The 25,767-nt window shown below is 45.4% G+C and overlaps 1 protein-coding gene across 6 annotated transcripts in view; it reads left to right on the top strand.

Moving 5' to 3' along the window:
• The window catches only part of KCNAB2 (potassium voltage-gated channel subfamily A regulatory beta subunit 2), a 120,910-nt gene that overhangs the window by 29,517 nt on the left and 65,626 nt on the right, over positions 1-25,767 (top strand). For 4 of the 6 annotated variants that reach the window (XM_081871194.1, XM_081871190.1, XM_081871192.1 and 1 more), the window contains exons 2-3: positions 18,152-18,272; positions 21,211-21,252. In XM_081871194.1, coding sequence (XP_081727320.1) covers positions 18,196-18,272; positions 21,211-21,252 — 119 coding nt within the window. In that variant the 5' untranslated portion in view covers positions 18,152-18,195. The remainder of the gene's footprint in view (positions 1-18,151; positions 18,273-21,210; positions 21,253-25,767) is intronic. The other 2 variants (XM_081871195.1, XM_081871193.1) reach the window with 1 other exon arrangement.

Here is a 25,767-nt window from a genome sequence, read left to right as displayed (position 1 = left end):
GATGTGTTTTTTTTTTGGGGGGGAATATATTCTGCAACCAAGGGATGCGGGTGGCGCTGTGGGTTAAACCACAGAGCCTAGGACTTGCCGATCAGAAGGTCGGCGGTTCGAATCCCCGCAATGGGGTGAGCTCCCGTTGCTCAGTCCCTGCTCCTGCCAACCTAGCAGTTCGAAAGCACCTCAAAGTGCAAGTAGATAAATAGGTACAGCTCCAGTGGGAAGGTAAACGGCATTTCTGTGCGCTGCTCTGGTTCGCCAGAAGCGGTATAGTCATGCTGGCCACATGACCCGGAAGCTGTACGCTGGCTCCCTCAACCAATAAAGCGAGATGAACGCCGCAACCCCAGAGTCGGTCACGACTGGACCTAATGGTCAGGGGTCCCTTTACCTTTACTATATTCTGCCACCATTCATGAATGCAATACTAGCAGTAGGTTTATACTGGACCAACCACACGTCCTTCTTCTTCTTCTTCTTCTTCTTCTTCTTCTTCTTCTTTGCTTTTTTATTGGTTTTTACATATTGCATTACAATACAGAAATGGTGTTGGCACAGGAAATGGTGTTGGCTTTGGTACGTCATCCTTCTTTAATAGTTGCTCTGTGATGCTTCCCCGGTGTAAGTGCATTATTGTGCCATCTCGAAGGGCACCTCTCATCCTGCACAACTAAATTCAGGGCAGTAAACAAACCAGAGCATTCATGCTGTAAAAAAAAAAAAATGTTACAGGATTTTGGCAGGGTGGTATATGGCGTGCAATGATTGGAAATGGAGCAGCGTTTTTGCCCTGGAACTTTTAACGGGTGCAAATGGTTTCGAAAGCAGGAAACCATCATGAACGTGCAATAAAAAAGGAAGCCTGTAAAAGAAAAAGAAATCTTACAATGTTATAAAAACAGTATTTAGAATGAAACCAGAATGACTCATCCTGCTGAGTTGGAGTTTCAATGTGTGAAGGAGCCTCTGAAAGTGCAGAATTTGGAAGCTGCTGCTCAGTCATCTATTGCATACTCATGGGCCTCCTGTAAGCCACTAGCAGAGCCAGGCGGTTTTGCTGCCAGGGGCTGCACCCCAAGTATATGAAACCCAAGACCAGCCAAGTTATTTGGACCCCTGAGACAAAGTATAATAATAATCCCACATTGTAGTCCACACTTACGCCCATATTACAGGTTTGAGGATTCTTCTGAGATAGAGTAGAATAATAAAACTGTAGAATTGCAGTATAGGCTGGAACCTCCAAGGTTCATCTAGTCCCACCCTCTGCAATGCAGGAATTACAGCTATAGAATCCTGGACAGAGGTCCATCCAACCTCTGTTTAACAGCCTCCAGTGAAGGAGGGTCCATCACCTTCCGAGGGAGTCAGTCAGTCAGTCAGTCAGTTTTATTGCACATAGCCAAAGGCTGCCGCAATGTATACAGAATCATTCAAAAATTAAAAGAAAATATACTGGATTAATACAAAAAACTTAAAAGATATATATTATCAAGACATTACCTATTCTAAACAGAGCTATAAAAGTACCTTAATATACAAGTTAAGACATTAAACAATAAAATTTATAAGCTAAAATTATCACATGGCTACTGATATATTAAAAAATAATGTTAATTAATACAATGTGCAATTATATTCGGAGTTTGGTGATAAAGATAGAATATAGCTTGATGTAGATAGGGTCAAATAAATTCATCTCCTTTACAGTTGGAGTCAGTTCCCCTGTCAAACAACTCTTGCCATCAGAAAGTGCCTCCTAATGTTTAGCCATAATCTCTTTTTTTGTAATTTGAATCCGTCAGTTCGGGACGTACCCTTCAGAGCAGTGAAAAACGATCTTCCTTGTGACAGCCTTTCCGATATTTGAAGGTGGCCATCATATCACCTCTCTGTCTTCTCTTCTCCAGGCTGAACATTCCCAGCTTCCTCAACCATTCCTCGCAGGCCTTAGCTTCCAGACCCTTGATCATTCTGGTCACCCTCCTCTGCACACCTTCTACTTTACAACAGAATCACTTACAATGGCCTTGCAACATAGTCTGCTGTTCATACTGCAGCTCAAAAGTGGGGCCAAGGCTGCTTTAGATTCCTTCTCTGGGTTGCAGCATTAAATTGCCCAGCGCCCCTCAGGTGGGTCAAATCAAGCACTAGGTCACGATGCACAAGCCCCATGCTCTGTTGACTGGTTACTCTTATATTCAAAAATTTCTTTATAAAAAAGGCACCAATGAAGTTATCCCCAAGTCAGTTCAGTTATACTACACCAAAGTGCTTGTTTTTTGTGTGTATGTGTGTGCTTATAATGTCCTAACATCCCAGTTACTTGCATTTGCATTTCAGAGTCCAGTTTCTGATAAGTCAGTCTCATCATCATTCCTTTCCTTTTCACCTGCTGCCTGGTTAATGATGTAGCACCCTGCTTGTGGTTAACGCTTAGCTGGAATGAAATATTCAACGCAGCAATAGAGAAATTAAAATAGTAATTTATTTGTCAGACAAATAAATAAGAGGCACAGTGGTACATGGTTACCAAGCTCTGGCCTGGCCTCCTGCCATTCTGGCCAGCACTTATATTCCCTTAATCCAGCCCCCTTTGCTCCTCCTGTGGCTGCCTCTGTCCAATCAGCCTGGTTGAAATTCCTATTGGCTGTTTGCTAGAACCAATCACAAAAGATACACCCACAAAAGATACACCCACTTCCTTGCCCTTATAAGGGAGACAAAGAGCTATATATATATGACATATAAGTAATAATATATCTTACATGGAATCTTAATTACCAGCTCACCTCTTGCCCTTCTTGCCCTATTGCCTTCTAAAACAAATGTTTAATCTTACATTTTTATGTTCAACAGATGTCAAGGATCTTGAGTTTCACATCAACATTGAAAGATTTCCTTCATTTAATGTTTCTAAACAAATGCCTGACAACTATATATCAAGACTGCTTGGATGGCGTCTTCTGTCTGGCGGGGGGGGGGGGCTAGGCTCATTTGCCCCTCTGGTCTCCTATTGCAATATGACTCTATGAAATAAGAATCTAGCATTCCTTAAATCCTTTGCATAATTACATTTAAGCCAATATATTTAAGCTAATATATTTCATACATTTATCATAGGTAGCCTCTTAAAAGAATAAAGCTTTTCAAAGTAAAAAGGAAGAAACTCAGTAAAACAGCTTTTAAAAGAAGCCTCTTCAATTTAAGAAAGAATGGCTTTAGAAAAAGACTTCCCCAAAAATGCTCTCTTTCTTCTAGCTAAATGTTTTTCCCCATTTGCTCCTGGCCTTTGAACCTTAGAAAGAAGATCTGGCTCATTTTACTGGGAGGCACATTAGTATTATCTTACCCCATTCCTAATGGTGTTTTCTCAGCCTTGGGGCAGCATATGTAATTCTCCTTTTTTTTATGACTTTGAGAATTGTTTTTCTACTATAAATCAATGGGGCCCTCTTGTCTTAGGAGAATGGCCAAGGTTTCTTCTGCCTGGCATGAAACATTTGAAAATCCTTTTTTTTAAGCTCATTTTTAAATACAAGCCTTGATTGAAATATATAGAAGCTTTGATAAAAATGCAGGCTTATGGTTAGGTGCCTCATTCCCCCCTTTCAAGCTCAAGGACCTTCATCCCAAGTGTCCTTGATAGCTTGACCTTCATCATATTCCTGAGGTAAAGCTCTGTATAGGGCCATGATATGAGGTAGAGTTTCATTTGAAACCATCTTGCTAATTGTACTTCTAAAACATGAAATGATACATGGCATCATACATAAAACCAATACTACTACTGTCAAGAAAAACAAGCAAGACAATAGTATCCCTTTGAGTCCTGTGACATTAGGTAACCAATTGGTGAGCCATCCCATATCCCATCCTTCCCATGTTTGTACTGGGACATGTGCTATATTCTCCATCTTTGTGGCCAACACACGGATTGCCTCACCATTATCAGAAATGTTAAAGCAACAGGCATTCCCTGTCAAGTTCAAGACTCCACATAGGCCCTCCTGCCTGGCAAGTACATAATCCATTCCCATTTTCAGCTGCAAAATGGCGGCTCTACTTTCATCCAACTGTTGTGCAATAAGTCTCAAACTCTGGGCCGTTGCATTGGTTACAAGTTCCACTACTGCTTGCAATCGAATTATTCTGTTTAGATTATAAATAGGATCCCGTGCCCCTTGTATGAGCTCACCAGGATTCCAGGAGGCAGGATCATAATAGGCTATAATGCGCTCTGGTGGCCAATCATCAGTACCGCTCCAACTTTGGGTACTTCCTCCTGCTATATGAGAAATATCAGCATTCCTTCGTGTTCGCCTGGCCGAACTAGTGGGCATAATCCACATTGGTGGTAATACCCAACCCAAGAAACAAGTCCCACTCCATTTGGAAGGGAGTTTCTTGTATGCCCATTCTCCACATATCCACCACAACCATCGGGTCTGAGGTTTTTGGTACGGGGAATACAGAAGGCGAAATACCAAAAGGGGTAGAGAGTTCACAGTGCAGTATGTTAGATTGCCTTTTTCTGTCACAGTTATGTTCCACACCACTTTCCATGCGTGAATAAAAGGAGGTGCACAGGGCAAGGTATTCCGAGTTCGATAGGTAGTACCGTGTGCCCAGGTATGACTATTCTTCTTATAATCCCAAGTATAGTGACAATGAGAAGAGCCTATCATGGGAGAATCAGCTGCATCTGATGATTTATGTACACAGAATTCCCCTTGTACAGGTATAACTCGTAATGGTTTAGTTGAGTTCCATCCGGGGAAATTCTGTATTTCAGTTTGGTGTGGCATTTCGCTTACCATACCAATAGCATCTAATGGTATCGGTAATAAGGGCATACCTCCCTCTGAATCATCTGGCCCAAGAGAGCAAACAAGGCAATTGGTCCTATTTGCAACATTAGCTACCATTTCAGCTAAACCTACCCACATATTGTGGTCATGGCTGAATCCATATTTAGCCAATTTGGTCAGATTCAAGGACCCTTCCCCTTCCCAAGGGATCAGGATTAATAATAAAATCATGTTGATGTCTAGTATATGCATTCCTTCCACAAAAGATTACCTTATTGTGATAGCAAATAATTATTAGCCCCAATATAATTCCCCCAGTGACAGAAATGGGGAACCACCAAGACCAAAACATATATCCCGAGGATCCCCAATGAGTAATATCTCTGATAATTGTTCCACAAGGGGGGCAGTCAATCAATTGTATTAGAGAATCTTTCCGTTCACAGTCGCTGGTTCAGACGCTCCTCAAGCTTCAGGCGTGCGCAGGTCAGCCAGCTTCCAGGTTGTGGCTGCAGCAGGCCGGTCGTCAAATGTTGCCCGTGACCTAGCCCGTTCCCGGTAGGGCTAGATACAGGGGTTTTTGGAGAGAGTTAGTTTTAAAGGATTAGAGGGGTCACCTTTGCACGTCCAACTGCCTTCAGACTTCTTCAAACGAGAGTGATGAATCCAGGGGGTCACCTCAGCTACCTTCACCGCTGTTGGAGTAGAGAGCAAGACGGTGTAAGGTCCACGCCACTTAGGTGCAAGTGGATCACGTTTCCACTCTTTCACCCATACGCTATCGCCAGCCTGGAACTGATGAATCGGCTCGGCAATGCTGCACGGCGTGCGCTCGAGGGCCCACCTGTTAAGAGAAACAAAAACACGGGAGAGAGATTGCACTTGTCCCTGTGTCACATGATCTCCTATTTGTTTAAGGTCAGCTGGAATATCCTGAACAAAGGAGGGCGGTCTCCCATACAGGAGCTCAAAAGGTGACAACTTAAGTCTTTTTGTGGGTGCACACCGAACACGAAACAGTGTTATGGGTAACACATCTACCCATCCCAATCCCGTTTCCTGGGTTAATTTTGCCAATTGGGTTTTCAGAGTCCGATTCATTCTTTCAGTTTTCCCTGAACTCTGAGGCCTATATGCTGTATGCAGTCTCCATTTTACTTGTAGGACTCGACATACTTCTTGTACTACTTGATCAATGAACGCTGGCCCATTATCACTTCCAATGCATCTAGGTAATCCAAACCTTGGGATCAATTCAGTGAGGAGTCTTTTAGTTACCTCTCGTGCCTTTTCAGTTCGGGTGGGAAAAGCTTCAACCCATCCGGTAAGAGTATCTACAAACACAAGGAGATACTTGAATCCCTTAGAAGGGACCAGCTCTGTGAAGTCCACAATTAGGCTTTCCATGGGGACGTATCCCACATGCTGAATTCCAGGAGGTTGTACCGGTCCCTGCCTGGGATTGTTTTTAGCACAAAGAACACATTTCTGTGAAATGCAAGTTGCTAATTGTGATAGATTAATAATATACAACTTCCGACTGAGACTCTCTCTAGTTGCAGTACCGCCAAGGTGAGTAGATTCATGATAATTTCTTACAATTGTGCCTGCCAGATGATGAGGTACATAAATCCTATTGTCCGGCAGGATCATCCAACCGTCCTTCACAACTGCTCCTTCCTGTTCAGCCCACTTCCTCTCTTCTGGGGTATAGTGAGGTTTAACATCTTCTGGAACTACCTCTGGTATGAGGGCTGCTATAAATCCTCCCACAGGCTTTTGGGCTGCCTCTCGGGCTGCTTTGTCAGCAGCATGATTTCCTCTGGTTATTGGATCCCTTCCTCGTCCATGACCTTTGCAGTGCATTACAGCAATCTGTTCTGGAGCCCATACTGCTTCTAACAGGATTTCTACTTCAGGTCCATATTTCAAAGCCTTCCCATGGGCTCCGATTAGACCTCTTTCTTTCCATAGAGCTCCATGTGCATGCAGGGTTAAGAAGGCATATTTTGAATCAGTATAGATGTTTGCCTTACATCCGGCTGCCAATTGCAGAGCTCTAGTTAAACCTATAAGTTCAGCCTTTTGTGCTGAGGTGCCAGCAGGCAAAGCCTCAGCTTCCACAACTTCCTCATTGGTGACCACAGCATATCCTGCTCGTCTGGCACCTTCATGCAGGTAACTGCTACCATCCGTATAATATACAACATCTGGATTTTTCAATGGCTCATCTTTCAGATCAGGTCTACTGGAATAAACTTCATCCATTACTTGGAGACAATCATGTGATTCCTCATCATCTACCTCTGGTAGGGGCAGCAAAGTCGCTGGATTGAGCATATTCACTACTCGTAGATGAATCCTGGGATTTTCACACAATAGGCCTTGGTATCTAGCCATCCTTGGGTTCGTTAGCCAATAACTACCCTTATATTCCATGAGTGTCAGAACAGCATGAGGTACATTCACATACATCGTCTGGCCAAAGGTAAATTTATCAGCTTCTTTGACAAGGCTCGCAGTGGCCGCTACTGCCCTTAGGCATGGAGGCCATCCTTTTGCTACTGAGTCCAATTGTTTAGACAAATAAGCTACTGGACGGTTCCAACTTCCTAATCTCTGGGTCAGGACTGCCGCTGCAATCCCATTCTGTTCATGTACATACAGCTGAAAGGGTTTTTCCGAATTAGGCAATCCAAGGGCTGGTGCCTCCATAAGTCGTTGTTTGATAACTAAAAAGGCTTGTTTCTGCTCAGGTCCCCATACGAATGGGTCCTTTTCTGCACCTCGAGTGCTTTCATGTAAGGGCTTGGCCAGACTACTGAAATCAGGTATCCATAGTCTACAAAACCCTGCTGTTCCCAGGAATCCCCTAAGTTGTTTTCTTGTGGTAGGTTCCTTGATAAGGCAAATAGCTTCTTTCCTCTCTGGTCTCAATGCTCGTTGTTGGTGTGAGATGTCAAAGCCCAAATATTTGACCTTTTCTAAACATAACTGTGCCTTTTTCTGGGAAACTCGGTAGCCAGCTTCCCAGAGCAAGTGGAGCAGTTCCTCTGTCCCTTCTTTACAGGTATCAAAATCCTTTGCAGCTAGTATAAGATCATCCACATATTGCAGAACCACCTTTTCTCCCGGTATTGAGGGGTAACTTGTTAGATCCCTCGCCAAGGCAGTGCCAAATAAAGTTGGGGAATTTTTGAATCCTTGGGGCAATCTTGTCCAGGTTAGCTGGCCTTTTGTTCCTGTCAAAGGGTCTTCCCACTGGAAGGCAAATATAGGTTGGCTCTGTGGTGCCAGCCGGCAACAGAAGAATGCATCTTTCAAGTCCAATACAGTAAAAAATGTTGCTTCTGGTGGGATCAAACTCAGCAAGGTATATGGGTTTGGTACATTTGGGTGCAAGGTCTCGATAGCCTGGTTTACGAGCCTCAAGTCCTGCACTGGCCTGTATTCATCTGTCCCAGGTTTTCGAACAGGCAAAAGGGGTGTGTTCCATTCTGATTGGCAAGGCTTAAGCAGACCATATTTTAATAGGCGGTCCAAATGTTTCTGGATGCCCTCCGCTGCTCGCCGGGGTAAGGGATATTGCTTTACAGATACAGGGGTAGCCATAGGTTTTAGGGTTACTACAATTGGAGCTATATTCTTAGCCATTCCTGGTGGGCTATTTTCGGCCCATACTCCTGGTGGCACCTGTAGAGTTCGGAGGAGCTTGTTTAATTCTGTATCCAATGTGGGTTGGACTTGCAAGGCTGACATTAGGCGCCATGATTGTTCCTTAGGTACTGAGAGGGTAATTATTCCTGCTGCTTTTGATGGCAGTTTCATTTCTGGACCTCGAGGAGTGAAAGTGATTTGGGCCTGCAATTTGGACAGCATATCTCTGCCTAAGAGAGGTATTGGACACTCAGGTATATACAAAAACTGATGGGTTAAACGATGTCCCCCAATCTGGCATTCCAAAGGTTGGAGGAAAGACCTCTTAGCTGACTGTCCAGTGGCACTTTTAATGACTACACTTTTGGATGCCTTTTTCTGCAATAGTTCTGGGAGTACTGAGTATTCAGCCCCAGTATCAATCATAAAGTCTATTAAATGGCTCCCTAATTGAATCGTGACCGTGGGCTCCTGGAAGCCTAACTTTATGGAGTCCGGTCGTTCCTAGTCTTGAGTAAAATCCTCTTCTGCCAGTCCAATGAAATTGTCTCTACTCCGTCCCTGTCCTGGTCTCTGATATCTTCCATCTCGGATCATTCCCCGTCCCCGTCCCTGGTTTCTTGGGCCGGAGCCTGGACCTGGGCCTGGGCCTGGGCCTGGGCGTACTTCTTCCAACCTCAGGGGTTCAGGACACTCCCGCTTCCAATGACCCTCCTTCTTGCAATTTGCACATTGATTCCTTCCCAGTGGTGGATTCCTTCCTCGCCCTCGCCCTCCATTTAAGGGGCGGTGGTCTTGCTTCACTGCTGTGGCTAGCATTACCATCTTTTCCTTCTGCCACTTCTTCTTCTCTTGCTTCTCAGCCTCATCCCTATTCCGATAAACTCGGCGTGCAATGGCCATAATTTGGCTCATCAGCATCCCTTCCCATCCTTCTGATTTCTGAATTTTCTTACGAATGTCAGAAGCGCACTGGGCCACAAATGTAGCAGTAATCATTCTACTGTTTTCAGGGGCTTCAGGGTCAAAAGGAGTCCATATACGATAGGCTTCTTGCAGCCTCTCTAAAAAGTCTCCCGGACTCTCATTTGGTTTCTGTTCTACTTCTGAGACTTTAGACATATTAGTGGGCTTCTGGCATGCCCTGCGGATACCTTGCACAAGTGTCTGGCGGTAGGTGGTGAGTCTGGCCAGGTGAATTACATTGTTTGGATCCCAATTAGGATCTTCCAAGGGAAAGTTATCTTGGAGATGACGGTCAATATTATAAATATTTCCCACTCTGGCCTGCTCACGCAAATATATCTGTGCCTTTTCAATTATGTCTCTCCTTTCCTCAGTGGTGAACAGAGTATTCAGGAGCTGGCGGCAATCTGTCCAAGTAGGACTATGAGTATTTACTATTGAAGTCACCAAGTCCATCATAGCCTGAGGTTTTTCTGCAAAAGATGGGGTGTGTGTTTTCCAATTCATCAGATCTGTAGTTGTGAATGGAATATATTGCAGGGTCGAAGTTCGAGGTGGCCGTGGTCCGGGTTGCCCATTAACCAGCGCAGGCTCCTCAAGTGCATCAAATACTCTTCTAAGAGGGGCTACTACGTGACCTTTCTCTTCACTTTGCTCTAGGGGCCTCAAATCATAGGGGATGGTATCTGTCGCAAGGCGTTCTTTTAGCAGCTTTATACGCCTGGCTGTATTGCTTGCTGACCGAGCAAGGTCTCCCTGTAACTTCTGTAATATTTCTCTGGGACTTGGATGTACAGGGGTTTGGGGTGGGCAATCAGTTGTTCCACTAAAGGAGACTGTAGATGGAGGTCTATTAGGAGTCACAGGTGGAATAACCACTTCTGCTTGGGCTTTATTATAGGACTCCAATGCCTCCTGAAGATATTTATCATAATCTATCAAGGAATCAAACTCTGTGACTCCACTCCCATTATTCATTCCAGTTTCTTGCCTTGGGGTTACAACTGGTGGAGTGTTTGGATTAAGCTCCCTTCGATGTGGAGCATAGGGTGGAGGTGGAAGCACCTCTTCCTCTGGCCCCTCAAAAATGGGTTTGAGTTTATTTGGCAAGATTCCTTTCCTAGCTTCGGCTTTTACAGCCAATAATTTGCATCGTTTGACTTTGCATTCCCTTATCCATGGAGGATTTTTATTTATTGTGCTCAGCCAGGAATCTATATATGGAAATTGTTCTGGGCACCCTCCAGTTTCTTTGGCGATATCAGTCCAAAGTTTGCTCACTAAATTTATATCAAAAGTTCCCTGAGATGGCCATCCAGTATTTTGTTTTGGCCATTCTAGTTCACATAACGTTCTCAAGCGCTCTGGCGTCATTTTGACTCCATATGCCCCTGAGAAGGCTTTCTTAAAATTATTTAACATACACTCAAGAGGTGTATTTTCCCCCTTTGAACCCCCAACTCCCATTGTATGGCCCTGTGAAGTATCCACTCAGTCACTCACAGACGCGCTTCGTGGGTTTCCTTGCCTAGTGAAGTCGCCTTACTAGGAACCGAAGTACTGCCCACTCCACACTCAGGTCAGCTACAGATTGCTCTGTACTTTCTCACACATACAATGCGCTGGATACTTCACCACACTCTACCTCCCAATTTTTCCCTTTCCCTACACCAGATCACCATCTGATGTACCCAACCACCTAGCGTACTCAGTTTCCCCTTACTGAGACGCAGAAGTTTGATCAAGACTTCTCTTCCTCCTAATTAATTGGAGGGCCAAAAATCCCTTTGTGCACTTACCCTTGGTTGGTTCCCTGTTTCCCCCGGTCCGTCGCCGCCAGTGAGCAGGGTATCAGACAGACGAGTCTTCTGCGTTCCCCTGGAAAAATTTACCAGTGCGCGCTTTGGGTAAGCAGTTGTCCTCTCTCTTGTACCCTGCCCAGTAGGGCGAAGGGGCTGCGTTCCAGCAGACCACTTATCCGAGTCACAGGGCACCATAAAATGTAGCACCCTGCTTGTGGTTAACGCTTAGCTGGAATGAAATATTCAACACAGCAATAGAGAAATTAAAATAGTAATTTATTTGTCAGACAAATAAATAAGAGGCACAGTGGTACATGGTTACCAAGCTCTGGCCTGGCCTCCTGCCATTCTGGCCAGCACTTATATTCCCTTAATCCAGCCCCCTTTGCTCCTCCTGTGGCTGCCTCTGTCCAATCAGCCTGGTTGAAATTCCTATTGGCTGTTTGCTAGAACCAATCACAAAAGATACACCCACAAAAGATACACCCACTTCCTTGCCCTTATAAGGGAGACAAAGAGCTATATATATATGACATATAAGTAATAATATATCTTACATGGAATCTTAATTACCAGCTCACCTCTTGCCCTTCTTGCCCTATTGCCTTCTAAAACAAATGTTTAATCTTACATTTTTATGTTCAACAGATGTCAAGGATCTTGAGTTTCACATCAACATTGAAAGATTTCCTTCATTTAATGTTTCTAAACAAATGCCTGACAACTATATATCAAGACTGCTTGGATGGCGTCTTCTGTCTGGCAGGGGGGGGGGGGCTAGGCTCATTTGCCCCTCTGGTCTCCTATTGCAATATGACTCTATGAAATAAGAATCTAGCATTCCTTAAATCCTTTGCATAATTACATTTAAGCCAATATATTTAAGCTAATATATTTCATACATTTATCATAGGTAGCCTCTTAAAAGAATAAAGCTTTTCAAAGTAAAAAGGAAGAAACTCAGTAAAACAGCTTTTAAAAGAAGCCTCTTCAATTTAAGAAAGAATGGCTTTAGAAAAAGACTTCCCCAAAAATGCTCTCTTTCTTCTAGCTAAATGTTTTTCCCCATTTGCTCCTGGCCTTTGAACCTTAGAAAGAAGATCTGGCTCATTTTACTGGGAGGCACATTAGTATTATCTTACCCCATTCCTAATGGTGTTTTCTCAGCCTTGGGGCAGCATATGTAATTCTCCTTTTTTATGACTTTGAGAATTGTTTTTCTACTATAAATCAATGGGGCCCTCTTGTCTTAGGAGAATGGCCAAGGTTTCTTCTGCCTGGCATGAAACATTTGAAAATCCTTTTTTTTAAGCTCATTTTTAAATACAAGCCTTGATTGAAATATATAGAAGCTTTGATAAAAATGCAGGCTTATGGTTAGGTGCCTCAATGATAGTGTGTGTGTGTGTGTGTGTGTGTGTGTGTGTGTGTGTATACACACACACAAATATATATATATATACACACACACACACATATATATACACACACACACACATACACACATATACACATATGTATATACATACACACACACACATTTGTTTACATGTTGTTGATTGACAGTGGGTTATTAGTATACCCTGATCAATCTGCTGTCAGTTCAATTCTTGCTTGGTGGTTGATTTTCGTAAACTGTGTGGCTTTAACCCATATCATAACACGATACGTAGGTGCTATTGGTCTGATACCATTTGTGTCTCCAGTTGATCTTAAAGGGGCATGTTAGTAGCTAGGGGCATGGGTGGTGGCCTCCTTGGGGGAGGGCCATGCTTTCAGAAGCTCTAGGAGCACGGTCACCCTCTTAAAGCTGGCAATGGCTCTCCAGGATTTCTGGCAGACGGAAATCCCAACCTTTTCTGGAGATGCCAGGGATTGAACCCAGGGCCTTCTGCATGCAAGCACCTGCTCTCCCACTGAGCTGTGGTCCTTCTTTTAAGTTCACCTAGGTTCTAAATCAGTACTGTATACACTAACAGACAAGGTTTCAGAGAAGTGCCTTTGTCAGCCATACTTGGAGATGCAGAGGACTGACAAGCCTCCTGGATCAGGCCAAAGGGGGCCTGTCAGGGAACTGCCATCGGAGCCAAGGGGGGTGGTAAGGCTCCCCGATGACTCTGGAGAGGGAACCAGCAAGGAGAGAGGGAGAGCTTCTGATGGGGAAGGAAATAGACGTGACACCAGTGAGGAAAGGGAGGCGGAGGGAACTTCGGAGGGAAGGCTCAGGGACGCTTCCAGCGAGACCAGCGGGGAGAGCACAGGACCTCCCCTTGGGACGCCCACTCTGCGCAGAAAGCTTCCGCGCAGGGAAGCTAGGCAGCGAGTTGGTGTCAAAGAACTCTTATGTTGGAGGAAATTCAGGAAACGCCCACTGACGGATTCTGCCAGTGACTGAGACAGTCACGGAGTACTGACTGTCCAGCCAGGGGAAAGTTTTAACCAAACTACTCAGCTTGGAGCAGTTTGTCCCTTACGCACAAGCAACCCCAAACCCCATTACAGGGCCCATCTAGTCCAGCATCGTCTTCTCACAGTGGCCAACCAGATGGCAAATGGGATTTGAGCTCAAGACCACACTCCCCTCCTGAGGTTTCTAGCAACTGGTATTTGTAAGCATCGCTACCTCTGACCATGGAGGCAGAGCATAGCCATTGTGGTTAGCAGCCATGGATAATAGCCCTCTCCCCCATGAATATGTCTAGCCCTCTTTTACAGCCGTCTAAGTAGGTGGTCATCCCAGCCTCCTGTGGCAGTGAGTTCCACAGTTTGTGCAATGTGATGAAGTCCTTTCTTTTATCTGTCCTAAACCAGGAGTCAGCAAATGTTTTCAGCAGGGGGCCGATTCACTGTCCCTCAGACCTTGTGGGGGGCCGGACTATATTTTGAAGGAAAAAATTGAACAAATTCCTATGCCCCACAAATAACCCAGAGATGCATTTTAAATGAAAGCACACATTCTACTCATGTAAGAACACCAGGCAGGCCCCACAAATAACCCAGAGATGCATTTTAAATAAAAGGACACATTCTACCCATGTAAAAACACGCTGATTCCCAGACCATCGTCGGGCCGGATATAGAAGGTGATTGGGCCAGATCTGGACCCCGGGCCTTAGTTTGCCTACCCATGGTCCTGAACCTTCCAACATCATTGGATGTCCACGAGTTTCAATGTTATGAGAGTGGGTGAAAAACTGTCCTTCCTCCAGTTTCAACCAAGTGTGGCCACACCATAGATCTGCATAACAGTATTATCCGCCACTGGGCTGCCACATCCTTTTCTCCTGCTTTGCTTTCTGGAACCTCTCATGTCTGTCTCAATCCCAGAAGAAAGCACTTCCTTTTCACAACTGCAGAAAAATTGGGTGGTTAGCTAATTCTCCTGCCTTTGTATTATGGCGGCTGCAAGCTTAGCTGCACGATTTCTTCTTTCGTTTCAAAGACTCTGCTTATTCATGCTAAATATCAGGCTTGTTTGGGAGCTCCTTCCTTTTCATTTCTGCCCCCATCCTCTTCTCTTAACAGTGTGTTTGAAAATTAAAATGTAATGCAATAAAACATCATGCCCGATCCAAATAAATAATCCTTCTGGTGTGTTACAGGGGTATGTGAGCCAGGAATCTCACCTCTACCACTGACTCACTGGGTGGGTTTAGAGAAGCCACTATTCTCTTATCCATTCAATTTCCACGCAAGAATTGATTCATGCTGGCCTACCTTTTGAGGCCGTTGTGAAGCTTGCAGAGATAATGTATGTTAAGTGTTTGGGAGTACTATTATTATTATATTAAAGAAAATACTTCTAGCGACCCATCATCTCCCCTGGGGACAAAACAGCAAAAGTGGTTTCTCAGGGGCAGGTAACCGAAAATCATCATCATTATGTATTTAAATAATATTGTATTTACCATTTACCAGAAAGTCCCAAGGAGGTTGGAGAATATAAAAACAGAGTTGGAACATCAGAAGGGGTGATGTCCCTGGCAATACAAAAAAAAAAAAAAAAAAGGCATTCATCAGTATATACATTAAGTAATTCAAAATAATTGGAGAGGGTGTGTATCGCCATAGATGCCGTGTATAAATTTGCTTGCAGAAATTCGAAGCTGTGCATTGCTGCTGCTAAAGATTGGCTTGCAGACCCGTTTTTCGCTTTCTCTGAGCTACATGAGCCGGTGAAGAAGACGCGAGGTTTTTTGTTTTGCTTTGTTTTTGCTTTTGTCCTGTGATCTCACCTTGGCACAACCCAGGATCCTTGAAGCAGCAGGAGGCAGGAGTCTCTCTCCTCCTGTCACCCAACCCCTTTGCTCAGGGTTCTGCTTTCTGTCCTCGTTTCAGCAATGTCTTATTTTAGAGGCAGAGGCTCCTGGCTGTCTCGGGAGGAGAGAGCAGGGAGAATTTGTGATGAGCGGAGCCTTAGCGGAGAACACAATTCCAGCAGGCCAGGAGGGAGGCCCAGTTTGGAGGTCCAAACATTCCTGGTTGAAGCCAATGGCCCATCAAGTCCAGCAGCCAATGATAGCCCCATCCTCCTCCATAAATTTCCCCAATCCTCTTTTAAGACCATCTAAGTTGGTGCCAATCACTGCCTCCTGCAGGAGGGAGTTCCATAGCTGACCTCTATGCTTTATGTCTCCTCTTACTCTTCTTTTCTCTAAAACAGCCTTTCTCAACCTCTGGGTCCCCAGATGTTGTTGAACTACAACTCCCATCACCCCTAGCTAGCAAGGTCAGAGCTCAGAGATGATGGGGGTTGTAGTCCAACAACATCTGGGGACCCAAACAAAAAAGCCCTAAATCAGGCATAGGCAAACTCGGCCCTCCAGATGTTTTGGGACTACAACTCCCATCGCCCCTAGCTAACAGGACCAGTGGTCAGGGATGATGGGAGTTGTAGTCCCAAAGCTGGAGGGCCGAGTTTGCCTATGCCCGCCCTAAATGCTGTAACCTTTCCTTATAGGTGCCTCAATCTATCCCCTCCATCATTTTGGTTGCCCTTTACTGAACCTTTTTCCAACTCTACAATATCCTTATTGGGCCTTTGTGTCAGCTGAAAAGAAAGCCCGCTTAAGTCAGACAGGGTGCAATACCTCCTTCAGCCAGCCACCTCGATAGCGCTCAAGAGCAGTTAAGGGACCAGCAGCTCCCTCTTGTGGCCATCTACTGTGGTGATATGGCAGGTGAAGCACTCGAGTCCAGGCACCAGATTTCCTGGTTTGATATTCCTGGCACCTTAAATCTGTTACAATCCTTAAATGGTTTTCTGCTTTAATCCTTTTCCCTGACATGCCTCCACCCACCCACCCACACAACCACCCACCTCTTTCATGCTTTTCATACTGCTGCTTGCCTGGTTAATTTATTCTCAATTGCTGCGCTGTTTTTAGCAATAACGGGGAATTGAGTTACGTGGTGGGTTTTTGAAGGTTCTTTTTAAATGGAAACATTTGTACAGAATGAGGGCTTGCAAAATCTGAACGAAAAAGAGAACAAACACAGAAAGAGATGCGTCGACCGCTGATTGCTAAATCAGCATTGCTGTATGTGTAACCAGGAATGAAAAATAAAATAAAACAAAAACAAGCAAGGTCTTCTTTTAAGTGAGGCTGGGTCTTGTAGAATATCTGTTTCCTGAACTGAGAATTATTATTATTTTAAGTGACAAACAGCCTTTCAATGTCGCTAGTCCTCCTCATGATCTACACAGATGGTTCTGGCACAACTTCCCCACTTCGTCCGCTGGGCTAAATTAACCATAAAGTTAAGTAATTAGCAGCTGAAATCTCCTGCTGAACGAACCTGCCTACACCTTTGCACTTTTCTGCAAGTCAATCTGGCTGTTATACAGATGGAGGCATTAGAATTATGAAAAAAATCTTGGTTCCGGCTGCCAGAAGTGTGTATGCAAGCAATAGCTTTTGTGTCATTCTTCCATATAAACAAAAAACAACCTTGCATGTAGAAACCTAGCACTTCTGTGAGAAAGGCATAGTGTTGCTCTTGCCTTGAGGCACTGGCTTTAGATAGGCAGGGAGTTTATTTGTTTGTTTTTGTCCTGAACCACAGGATACCTGACGGCAGGTCTTGCTGGTGTGTATAGTTCCACAACAGATGCTAGCATGTAGTCTGGAAGGCTAACAGCTCGAAAGTCCAGTGAGACCAGGTTCCTACCCCTGCAGCTGATCCAAGGGCCAGGGCGCATGGAGATTAGTCCCACACAAGCACAGTCCTGAAGAGCTCCCTGGACCATCCAAGCCATGGTCCAACCAACATGGGAAGTTGAACAGACACAGCAGCTCAGCTCTGCTTCCCTTGTGTACTTTGCCTGCTGATGGCAGCATCTGGGCTTGACCCTCACCTGTCCTGAGCTTACTGCAGCTGAGGAATCACACCCTTCCTCCCAGAGCTAGCAAGCCCCACCTGAGCATCTAGGAAGCTGGGCTGGGTGCCCTTGCCTGCCTCAGCCTCCTGGAGCTTCCCTCCTGCTGCTCCCTATGCCTCACAGCCTGCCGTGTTTGGGAAGAAAGGAGCTCCTCTGGCACAGGTGATGGGTCCTGCTGCTCTGGTTCCTGTGCACTGACCCCCATCCCCTCTCCATCCTCCATCACCCCATGAGTACTTCCTACACCAACCTCTCCTTCATCCCCAGCTTGTCCCAGTCACGGTTACACTCCTCAGTGGGATCCTCTTCCTCCTCCCTTCTTCTCTGCCAGTTCAATACAATTTTATGCAGTGGATCTTAGGGTGAAAGTGAGACCTGTCTTGTGTGTGGCACCCATCTTCATGAGGAGGACAACAGCCTGGAAGCAAGGGGAAGATAATGGCAATCCTTGGTCTCTGTTGTGTAAGCTGATGGGCTGGTATACGCATTGCCTAACTCTGTTCTTCCTCTCTCTTTCTCTTCCCTGCTTCCTTTAGTGGGTGTTGAAAAAACTTGAACTGGAACCGGGAGGCTGGGCTCCATGTATCCGGAATCCACCACGGACTCTCCGGCTAGATTCTCGAACAGGCAGACGGGCTCCCCAGGCATGATCTACAGGTGAGCTTCAGACACATTTTCCTACTTTCCAGGGCTAGATAAAAGCACTGGGGAAACCACAGTTTTGCAGGAAAGGGCATGGTACTGAATGCAGATTCTATCAGTTTTCTGATGGTTTCCACTTTGGGTTTTTTTTTGGGGGGGGGTGTCGAGTTTCTAGCCCATATGAACAGTGAACAGTGTCTGATTGCCACCACTAAATTAGATTTAAATTTGATGATAAGTGAGACTAAAGAAAATATAAAATTTTTTGGGAGAAGTGCTAGATTATATTTGAATGAGTGGACATGAGATTGTAAACAAGTTGATAATTTGTTTGGAAAAAAACTTTTAACGATGTAAATGGGAGCGGGAGACGCGAGGGAGTCCAAAGAAGTGATGAAACTGTTGTGATAGAAGTAAGATTGTTTATTATTTGTGCATTTATATTTAAAAACTTTAATAAATATTTATAAAAAAAAAAAAAAAACAGTGAACAGTGTCTGATTGCTGTTTTCTGAAATCTCAGAAGTCACAGGAGAGGCTGAGTAAGGTCTTCAATGCGTTGGAAAAAAGGGCCCCTTTCTGCCTCTCCATGAGTAAAGTTTGGATTCCTCGGGTGCATCATTTTATATTTAGTGTGGAATGAATGTGATCCTGCTGTAGATTGTAACCCCAGCACTAAGTACTCCAATGCAAAAGTCAATACTAGCTTCTTCTTTTAACTCATAAACTAGGCACATTATGAGTGTCAGTATATGCTTCTCTGCAAGTTCAGAAAGGTGGTCAAAACTGCCTCTGGGTCTAAAGATACATTACTTAGAGCTTTCTTCTTCTTCTTTTAAAAAACCTTAAGAACTTTACTCCAAAATATTGTCATCCCAGAACAAGGACATCATATATGTAGAAAAATCTCCATTGGTTCTTAATGTCATTCCATTGACTTCTGAACTTCTCCCCAGCAACCCAGCTCTAATTCTGACAGTCATTGGCCCTGGATGTGAATTAAGGGCCGCCCACCAGCTTTCTCTTTCATCATAGTTGAATATTGGATAATGCCTCTGCCAAATGTTGACATGAATCGTAGGCTATTGTTCCACAAGATCCTTCATTTCGAACAAAATTGCTCCAGTAAATGTGCATATACTGAACCGAATCATCTTGGATGGCATGTAAACTTTTGAGTAACATAGGGTCGTAGGTCAGTGGGAATGTTGAGACCTTGCAAACCATGATTTGCAAACTGGGAACCAGACTCGGAAATGTATTGTTAGAAGTTTGGAGGTGGGGGCAGTATGGATGATACCTATGGATCCCTTCCAAAGCTGTGATCCTGTTACTGTGCTGTTAGAATCTACAAGAGGAAGCTGGTGACCCAATCAGATCGGTTCCTTTGTTAAAGTAATAGCCTTGGTTGGCCGGTTAAGTACTTCCATTTATATGTCCAAAGAGGTTGCCATAGAGACAAACAGGTGGGCCTTTTTCCACATCACCTGGCTGGATGTCCCATCATCCTAGAATGGGGGACAAGAGACCAAGGTAAGAGGGAGGCTGATGCTGGACACAGAGGCATGGCTTCTTTTGTGGTGGCACCAAAACTGTGGCTTGGGGCTTAATGGGGAAGCAGGGTTCTCCTGAGGAAGCTCTTGTATCTCAGTTGCCCTGTTTTTGACTCCACTTCTTTCTGTACTCACCCCCTGAGATTGCTGGTGGAGGGAGTGGTCATTATTGACAGAGGTCAAGCTTCCAGCAGCTTCAGGAAGCTGAAAGTGCTGTTTACTGTCTGAAATGTTGACGGGGTTTCTGAATACTTCTGGCAGAAGTGAAAGGTGGTGCTAAAGGGATTCCCCTGCATCGTGCAATCTTTTGTAGACTTTGGGATCTATTCCCCGCCCCCGACCCTCCTTTGTTCAGTGCCACTCCACATAAGAGGACCAAGTGTGTGTTGGGGGCAATGCAACATAAGAGAATACTTAAAGGGTGGAGCATCCTTAAAGCTCCTTTGTGGGCATCCTCTATGTGCTCCAAGCATCTTACCATCTGAAGTTTGCTTGCAGAGAACAGAAGAGAGGGGAAGGGTTGTAGAATTATAGAGTTGGAAGGGACCCCCATGTAGTCAACCCACTCTGCCATGCAGCAAAGAATCCCTGACAGATGGCCATCCAACCTCTGCTTAAAAACCTCCAACAGAGGAGAGTCCCCTGCCTTCTGTGGTCATCTGTTCCACTGCAGAGCAGTTCTTGCCAGCAGAATTTTTTCCCTAAAGCAGTGATGGCTAAACTTGGCCCTCCAGCTGTTTTTGGACTACAACTCCCATCATCCCTAGCTAACAGGACCAGTGGTCAGGGATGATGGGAATTGTAGTCCCAAAACAGCTGGCGGGCCAAGTTTGGCCATCACTGTCCTAAAGTGAGAAGCGAAGCTGACTAGGGGTGATTGCAAGCAGGTGTGCTGATAAGATTTACACCTGTGCTGAATTTTTCCTGCAGCGAAGTTTTCCCACTTCTCACTTTTTGCTGGCTGTTTGTTTGGACAAGAGTTCCTACCACTCCTAAGTCTAAAACCTGGGAGGCGGATGTGAAAACCCCTTTCTTTGGTTTGCTGTGCAACTTGTGCCAACTGCCCTTCCTACACAGGTCCCTCCTCCCTGCCCTCCGTGCAGTTAGGTCCAAGACCCTGTGCAGGTGAGCAGCAAACACGCACTGGAATGAGGATCTCTGCAAACGTAAAGATTTGCAAAGTCAAATTTACAGGGAAGTGCAAACCTCTTCCACTTGGTGGCGCCGTTGTAACAAAGAAGTAGACAAGAAGGACCCTAACAGAAAGAGGAAGTAAATAAGCAATGAATCTTTGACTGGGATCCCAGAGAGGTCTACTTTGTGTTTGTGTGCACGCGCTGGTTTCTTTTTACTGTGACTTGTGGATCTTTTCTTCTTTCTCTCCCTTCTGCTTTCGGAAGTGCTCGCTACGGGAGTCCCAAAAGACAGCTCCAATTTTACAGGTAATGGCACCAGCGTTTCTTTTCTCAATGCACCTGAGTCAGGGTGTCTGTGGACAGGTAGCTGTTGGTTCATTGTGGTTAACTTCAAATCTCTCCCTCCACCGCCCAGAGTCGCTCTTCCACCTGCTGTGTCGGAGGCAGAAATGCAACAGGTGTATCTTTCATCACCACATCTCCATTTTCTTTTCGGAGGGGGAGGAAAATAACGGTCCTCTTTGAATGCCTGCTACTACTCAGTTGTGAAATGCTCAGGGAAATGATGTTGCAAACTTATTTTTTACAGTATTTTGAGGGGTGTACCAAAATATTCCCAAAATACCTGCTTGTATGGCTCCAAGGATGGCGTAATCATCTTGGAGGGCCTCTTTTGATGCTGTGTCTGCTCATCCTTCAGAGGCAAACTGGCTCCCTCTCTGATTTATATGCCTGATGGTCTCTTCACTTCAATGTGGATCTGATTATCGGGTTATTCTTGTTCTTGTCTATATTTTTATTATGTATGTTATGTTTTATCTTGTGATTTTATCTTGTGAACTGCCCTGAGACCTGCGGGTTATAGGGCAGTATACAAATTCAATAAGTAAATAAAGTAATAAGTAAATAAATAAATTTGTACCAGTGCCAAGGAGTGGTGGTGGTCGTGGTTGGGGTCTTCGTTTCCCCGGGAAAATGCTTGACCAATCAAGTTGGCAGCCATTCTTAAGGAAAACCTGCTTTCAAAGGTGGCAGCTATTTAGAGGTGTAAATAGTGTATTGTCTGCTTAGAATGTGTCCAGGTCCTCAAAGTAGGGTGGCCGGCATCACCCTTTTCACCCAAAGGAAGAAAACGTTAGGTGCCAATTTGCAAACAAGTACCAGGCAACCACACAGCCCTCCTGAACCCTGGCTCATAGTTTTGTTTCCTCCAGACAAACCACAAGCTAGTAAGCAAAGTTTGCCCTATGGTTTGCAGCTCAGGTCTGGCTGAGAGAGCTAAAACCACGAGCCCAGATTTGGACAATGTGCTAAGCCAAACCACAACTTAACTCAGTGTAGCACAGCAGCAAAAACATTCTGTGGGGAGAAAGGTGGCTGCAATCTCCTCTCTGGGAGCCTGACAGTTTGCTTGCCTACTGCAATGCCATGGTTTAGCTTACCTGAGTGAGGACAAAGTGTACTGCAAATTTGAAGGGGAAATTGAATCTGCACGTATAAAGGACTTTGTCTGCTCTGCTGCTGTAGGATAGGGTGACTCCTGTCCAGCACTTTAGGTGTGTTTTAAACCCATAAAGTATAGTTTAAACTGATTATTGATGGATTGGTTTGTTTCAGTTGGCTCAAAGGCCATGTTGCATGATGTGAAATGCGCTTTTACATTTATTATCCATTTTAAAAATATTTTTAAAATGGAAATAGCTGCCACATGGGGCTTTTGGACAGGATCGGAACTGGTGGGCAGGGGAATCTAAGCCTGATAAACCCTCCTCTCCTGGAGCTGCTATTTGCATTGGGGGGAAATGAGCATGTTGAATGCAACAAGATATTTAATGCAACTCTACATTGACCCTTGAGTGTCTCCAGCTTGGTGTTAACTTAGATGAATGCCAACTGATATTGCATGATGCTGAGTCAAATAGCCAGTCAAATGATCAGGTTTCTACTTGTCCAGTATCTTAGAAAAACTTTCTTTCCTGCTGTTTCCTGGCACTTACACTTTTACCTCCTTGTTTCGTATTTTAAAATAATCTTATTTAATATAGCGTCCTTGTGCCTGAGACTTTTCGGAACAACCCCCAAACAGGAGTGCAAAGGTCCCTGCATCAAGGATGCTGCAGTTTAAATATCAGCAGTGACAGGAGGGAGATGGGGCAGTGGGGCTTCACAGTTGACTGTGAGCAAATGCAACATGATTAGTTATTATATGCACCAATGGTTCCCAAAGTAGGCTGCAATGACCCCGGGGGGGATTACCTGGGGAGCGCTAATAATACTTAATAATAATAATAATTTTTATTTATACCCCTCCCTCCCCAGCCAAGGCCGGGCTCAGGTCGGCTAAAAAGCAATAATAAAAACAAGTTGAATGAGGGAAAGGGGCAGCCAAGGGGGCTCTGGGATGTAAATGTCTATCAGACTTTGAAAAGCTGGTATCACTGGATCAAGTTTACCGGTTCCGGTGAATTAATTAAACGAAATAGTTTCAACTGGATTTTGAAGAGAAGTGCAATGAATTGTTACCACTTTGAATTTAACTGTGGTGTTATCTTCTGTAGCTGATTGTGCAAACAACTATTTTGAATAATGCTTTTTTATGGAATAGGGTAGAGGGTGCTGGGACGCGAGTGGCGCCGTGGTCTAAACCATTGAGCCTTCTTGGGCTTGCCGATCAGAAGGTTGGTGGTTCGAATCCCCATGGTGGCATGAGCTCCCATTGCTCGGCCCCAGCTCCTGCCAACCTAGAAGTTTAAAAGCATGTCAGTGCAAGTAGATAAATAGGTACCGCTCCAGCGGGAAGGTAAACGGCGTTTCCGTGCGCTCTGGTTTCCTTCACGGTGTTCTGTTGCGCCAGAAGCAGTTTAGTCATGCTGGCCACATGACCCGGAAAGCTGTCTGTGGACAAACACTGGCTCCCTCAGCCTGAAAGCGAGATGAGTGTCGCAACCCCATAGTCACCTTTGACTGGACTTAACCATCCAGGGGTCCTATGGAACAAAGTAGGCAGTGGCCTCAATAGGTTTTGGAATCACTAATATACATCATCTATGTGCATTGTTTTTAGTAGAGTAACATAAGCACAAGAAGCGGGGGGGGGGGGGTTGTTCCCTGCCCCATGGCAATTACAGCCTCATATGACAGCAGCCCAGAAACACAGGAGAAGGAATGTTAGCAAATGCGTTTTGCACACCATTGGGCTTTGCTTCAGGTTGGGGATAAGCCCCTTGATCCTGTCAAGGATTAAGGGCTTTACCCAGAGATGGGGACCCTGCCAGCACGGCGGAGGGTCAGGAGTGCTGGGAGTTGTAATGCAACAACCCGGTTCCCTATCCCTGCTTGGGTGGAAACAGTGGATGTTTGAAGGAAGAATTGTGGTTGCCATGTTGGTGTTCTAGGAGGGTGCAGGAGGAACAAGGACTTGGGTTACTTTGGGGCTACATAGACATTAGAACATCGTCCTCCCCTTGCTGCATTTCAAGTTGCATCCTACATTGCTGTACAGACTATAGCGGGAGCAACCCAATGACCTTCACCTGCTTTGTTTCCCTGCACCAAATTTCTTAAGTCGCCGAAGCTATCGACTGAGCATGTGCAATGGCCTCCTGAAACTGTACACACCTCAGCATAAGTGCAGCTTCTGTTTTTGGATAGGGGAAAGCTGGCTTGTGGGATAGCGCATCCAGCAGGAGCATTCATCCAGGAGCCACAGGATGCTTCTGGGTTGTAGCTGGAGTCATACATACTCGGCTTCAAACGCCAGCAGCAGAAGCGTGGCAGAGCAGGAGTAAGTGGTAATGTGTATACACAGCATTCAGAGCGGAGGAGGCTCTGGAGAGGGGTGGACATTGAAAGCATCCTGCATCAGGCAGTGGCTCCGCCTAGTCCAGTATTCTTGCCTGCCCACTGATCCTTTCCAGGATTCGAACTCAGGGCCTTCCGCATAAGAGCATCTAAAGAGCCTGCTGTACCAAGGCAATTGAATAGCCCATCTGCTCTAGCATCCTGTTCTCACAGTGGCCAACCAGATGCCCCAATCAGGAATCCTACAAGCAGGACCTGAGCAACTCTCCCACCTTGTGCTCTGCCAGTAACTGGTATTCAGAAGCATTGCCACCTCTGACAGTGGAGGCAAGTTCTGGTGTGACGAGAGAGGGAGAAAAACTTCCCCCTACCCACTTCCTCCGTGCCATGCATTATTTTATAAACTTAAGAAATGCACGCAGGGAACGTGTCCTTGCTGGCTGTGTCCTTCTGCAACCTAGAAACAATTTTTGCATCAGGTGAGATCCTTTGTGCATCCCGCCCAGGGCCGGCAGACAGCGCTCCAAGCTCTCAGGCAGAGGAAGGGTCTGTTTGCATCATCTCCCACCTTTCAAGAGAGTTGCCCGTGGTTGTTGCTTTAAGTGATGCAGCAGCATTTGGGGGGCCTTGAGATAATTGGATATCCGGAGTTCTCGCCGTCAGCAACCACCCGACGCAACAGCCCGCACGGCTCCTCTGGCAAGGGGGGGTGGGGTGTGCGTCGGTGCTGATGTGTTGGCAAAATCCAGACCAATTAGCTTTTCCCCAGAGCGAGTCTGGGAGGCTGTCCAGTCCCTGTTAATCGGGGAAAATGCATTAAGAGAGGGATAAAAGGCAAAACAGCCTCGTTCTGAGCTTCGAGAGTAGAACAGCCACTTAGCCTCAGAAATCTCTGCATTAACAGGATTGCTGCTCGGGAATGTGCCACTGGCTGACCTAATGGAGTCTGGCTACCAGGGGTCTCTGCACACGAAGCCCCCCCGCTCCTCTCCCCGGTGCTGAAAACCCTCCCGCTCACAT

The sequence above is a fragment of the Podarcis erhardii genome (genome assembly GCF_964252035.2).
Source record: "Podarcis erhardii genome assembly, chromosome: 7".
Lineage (NCBI taxonomy): Eukaryota > Metazoa > Chordata > Lepidosauria > Squamata > Lacertidae > Podarcis > Podarcis erhardii.
Note: the sequence above shows the minus strand (reverse complement) of the source record. Positions and strands in the feature narration are given on the sequence as shown.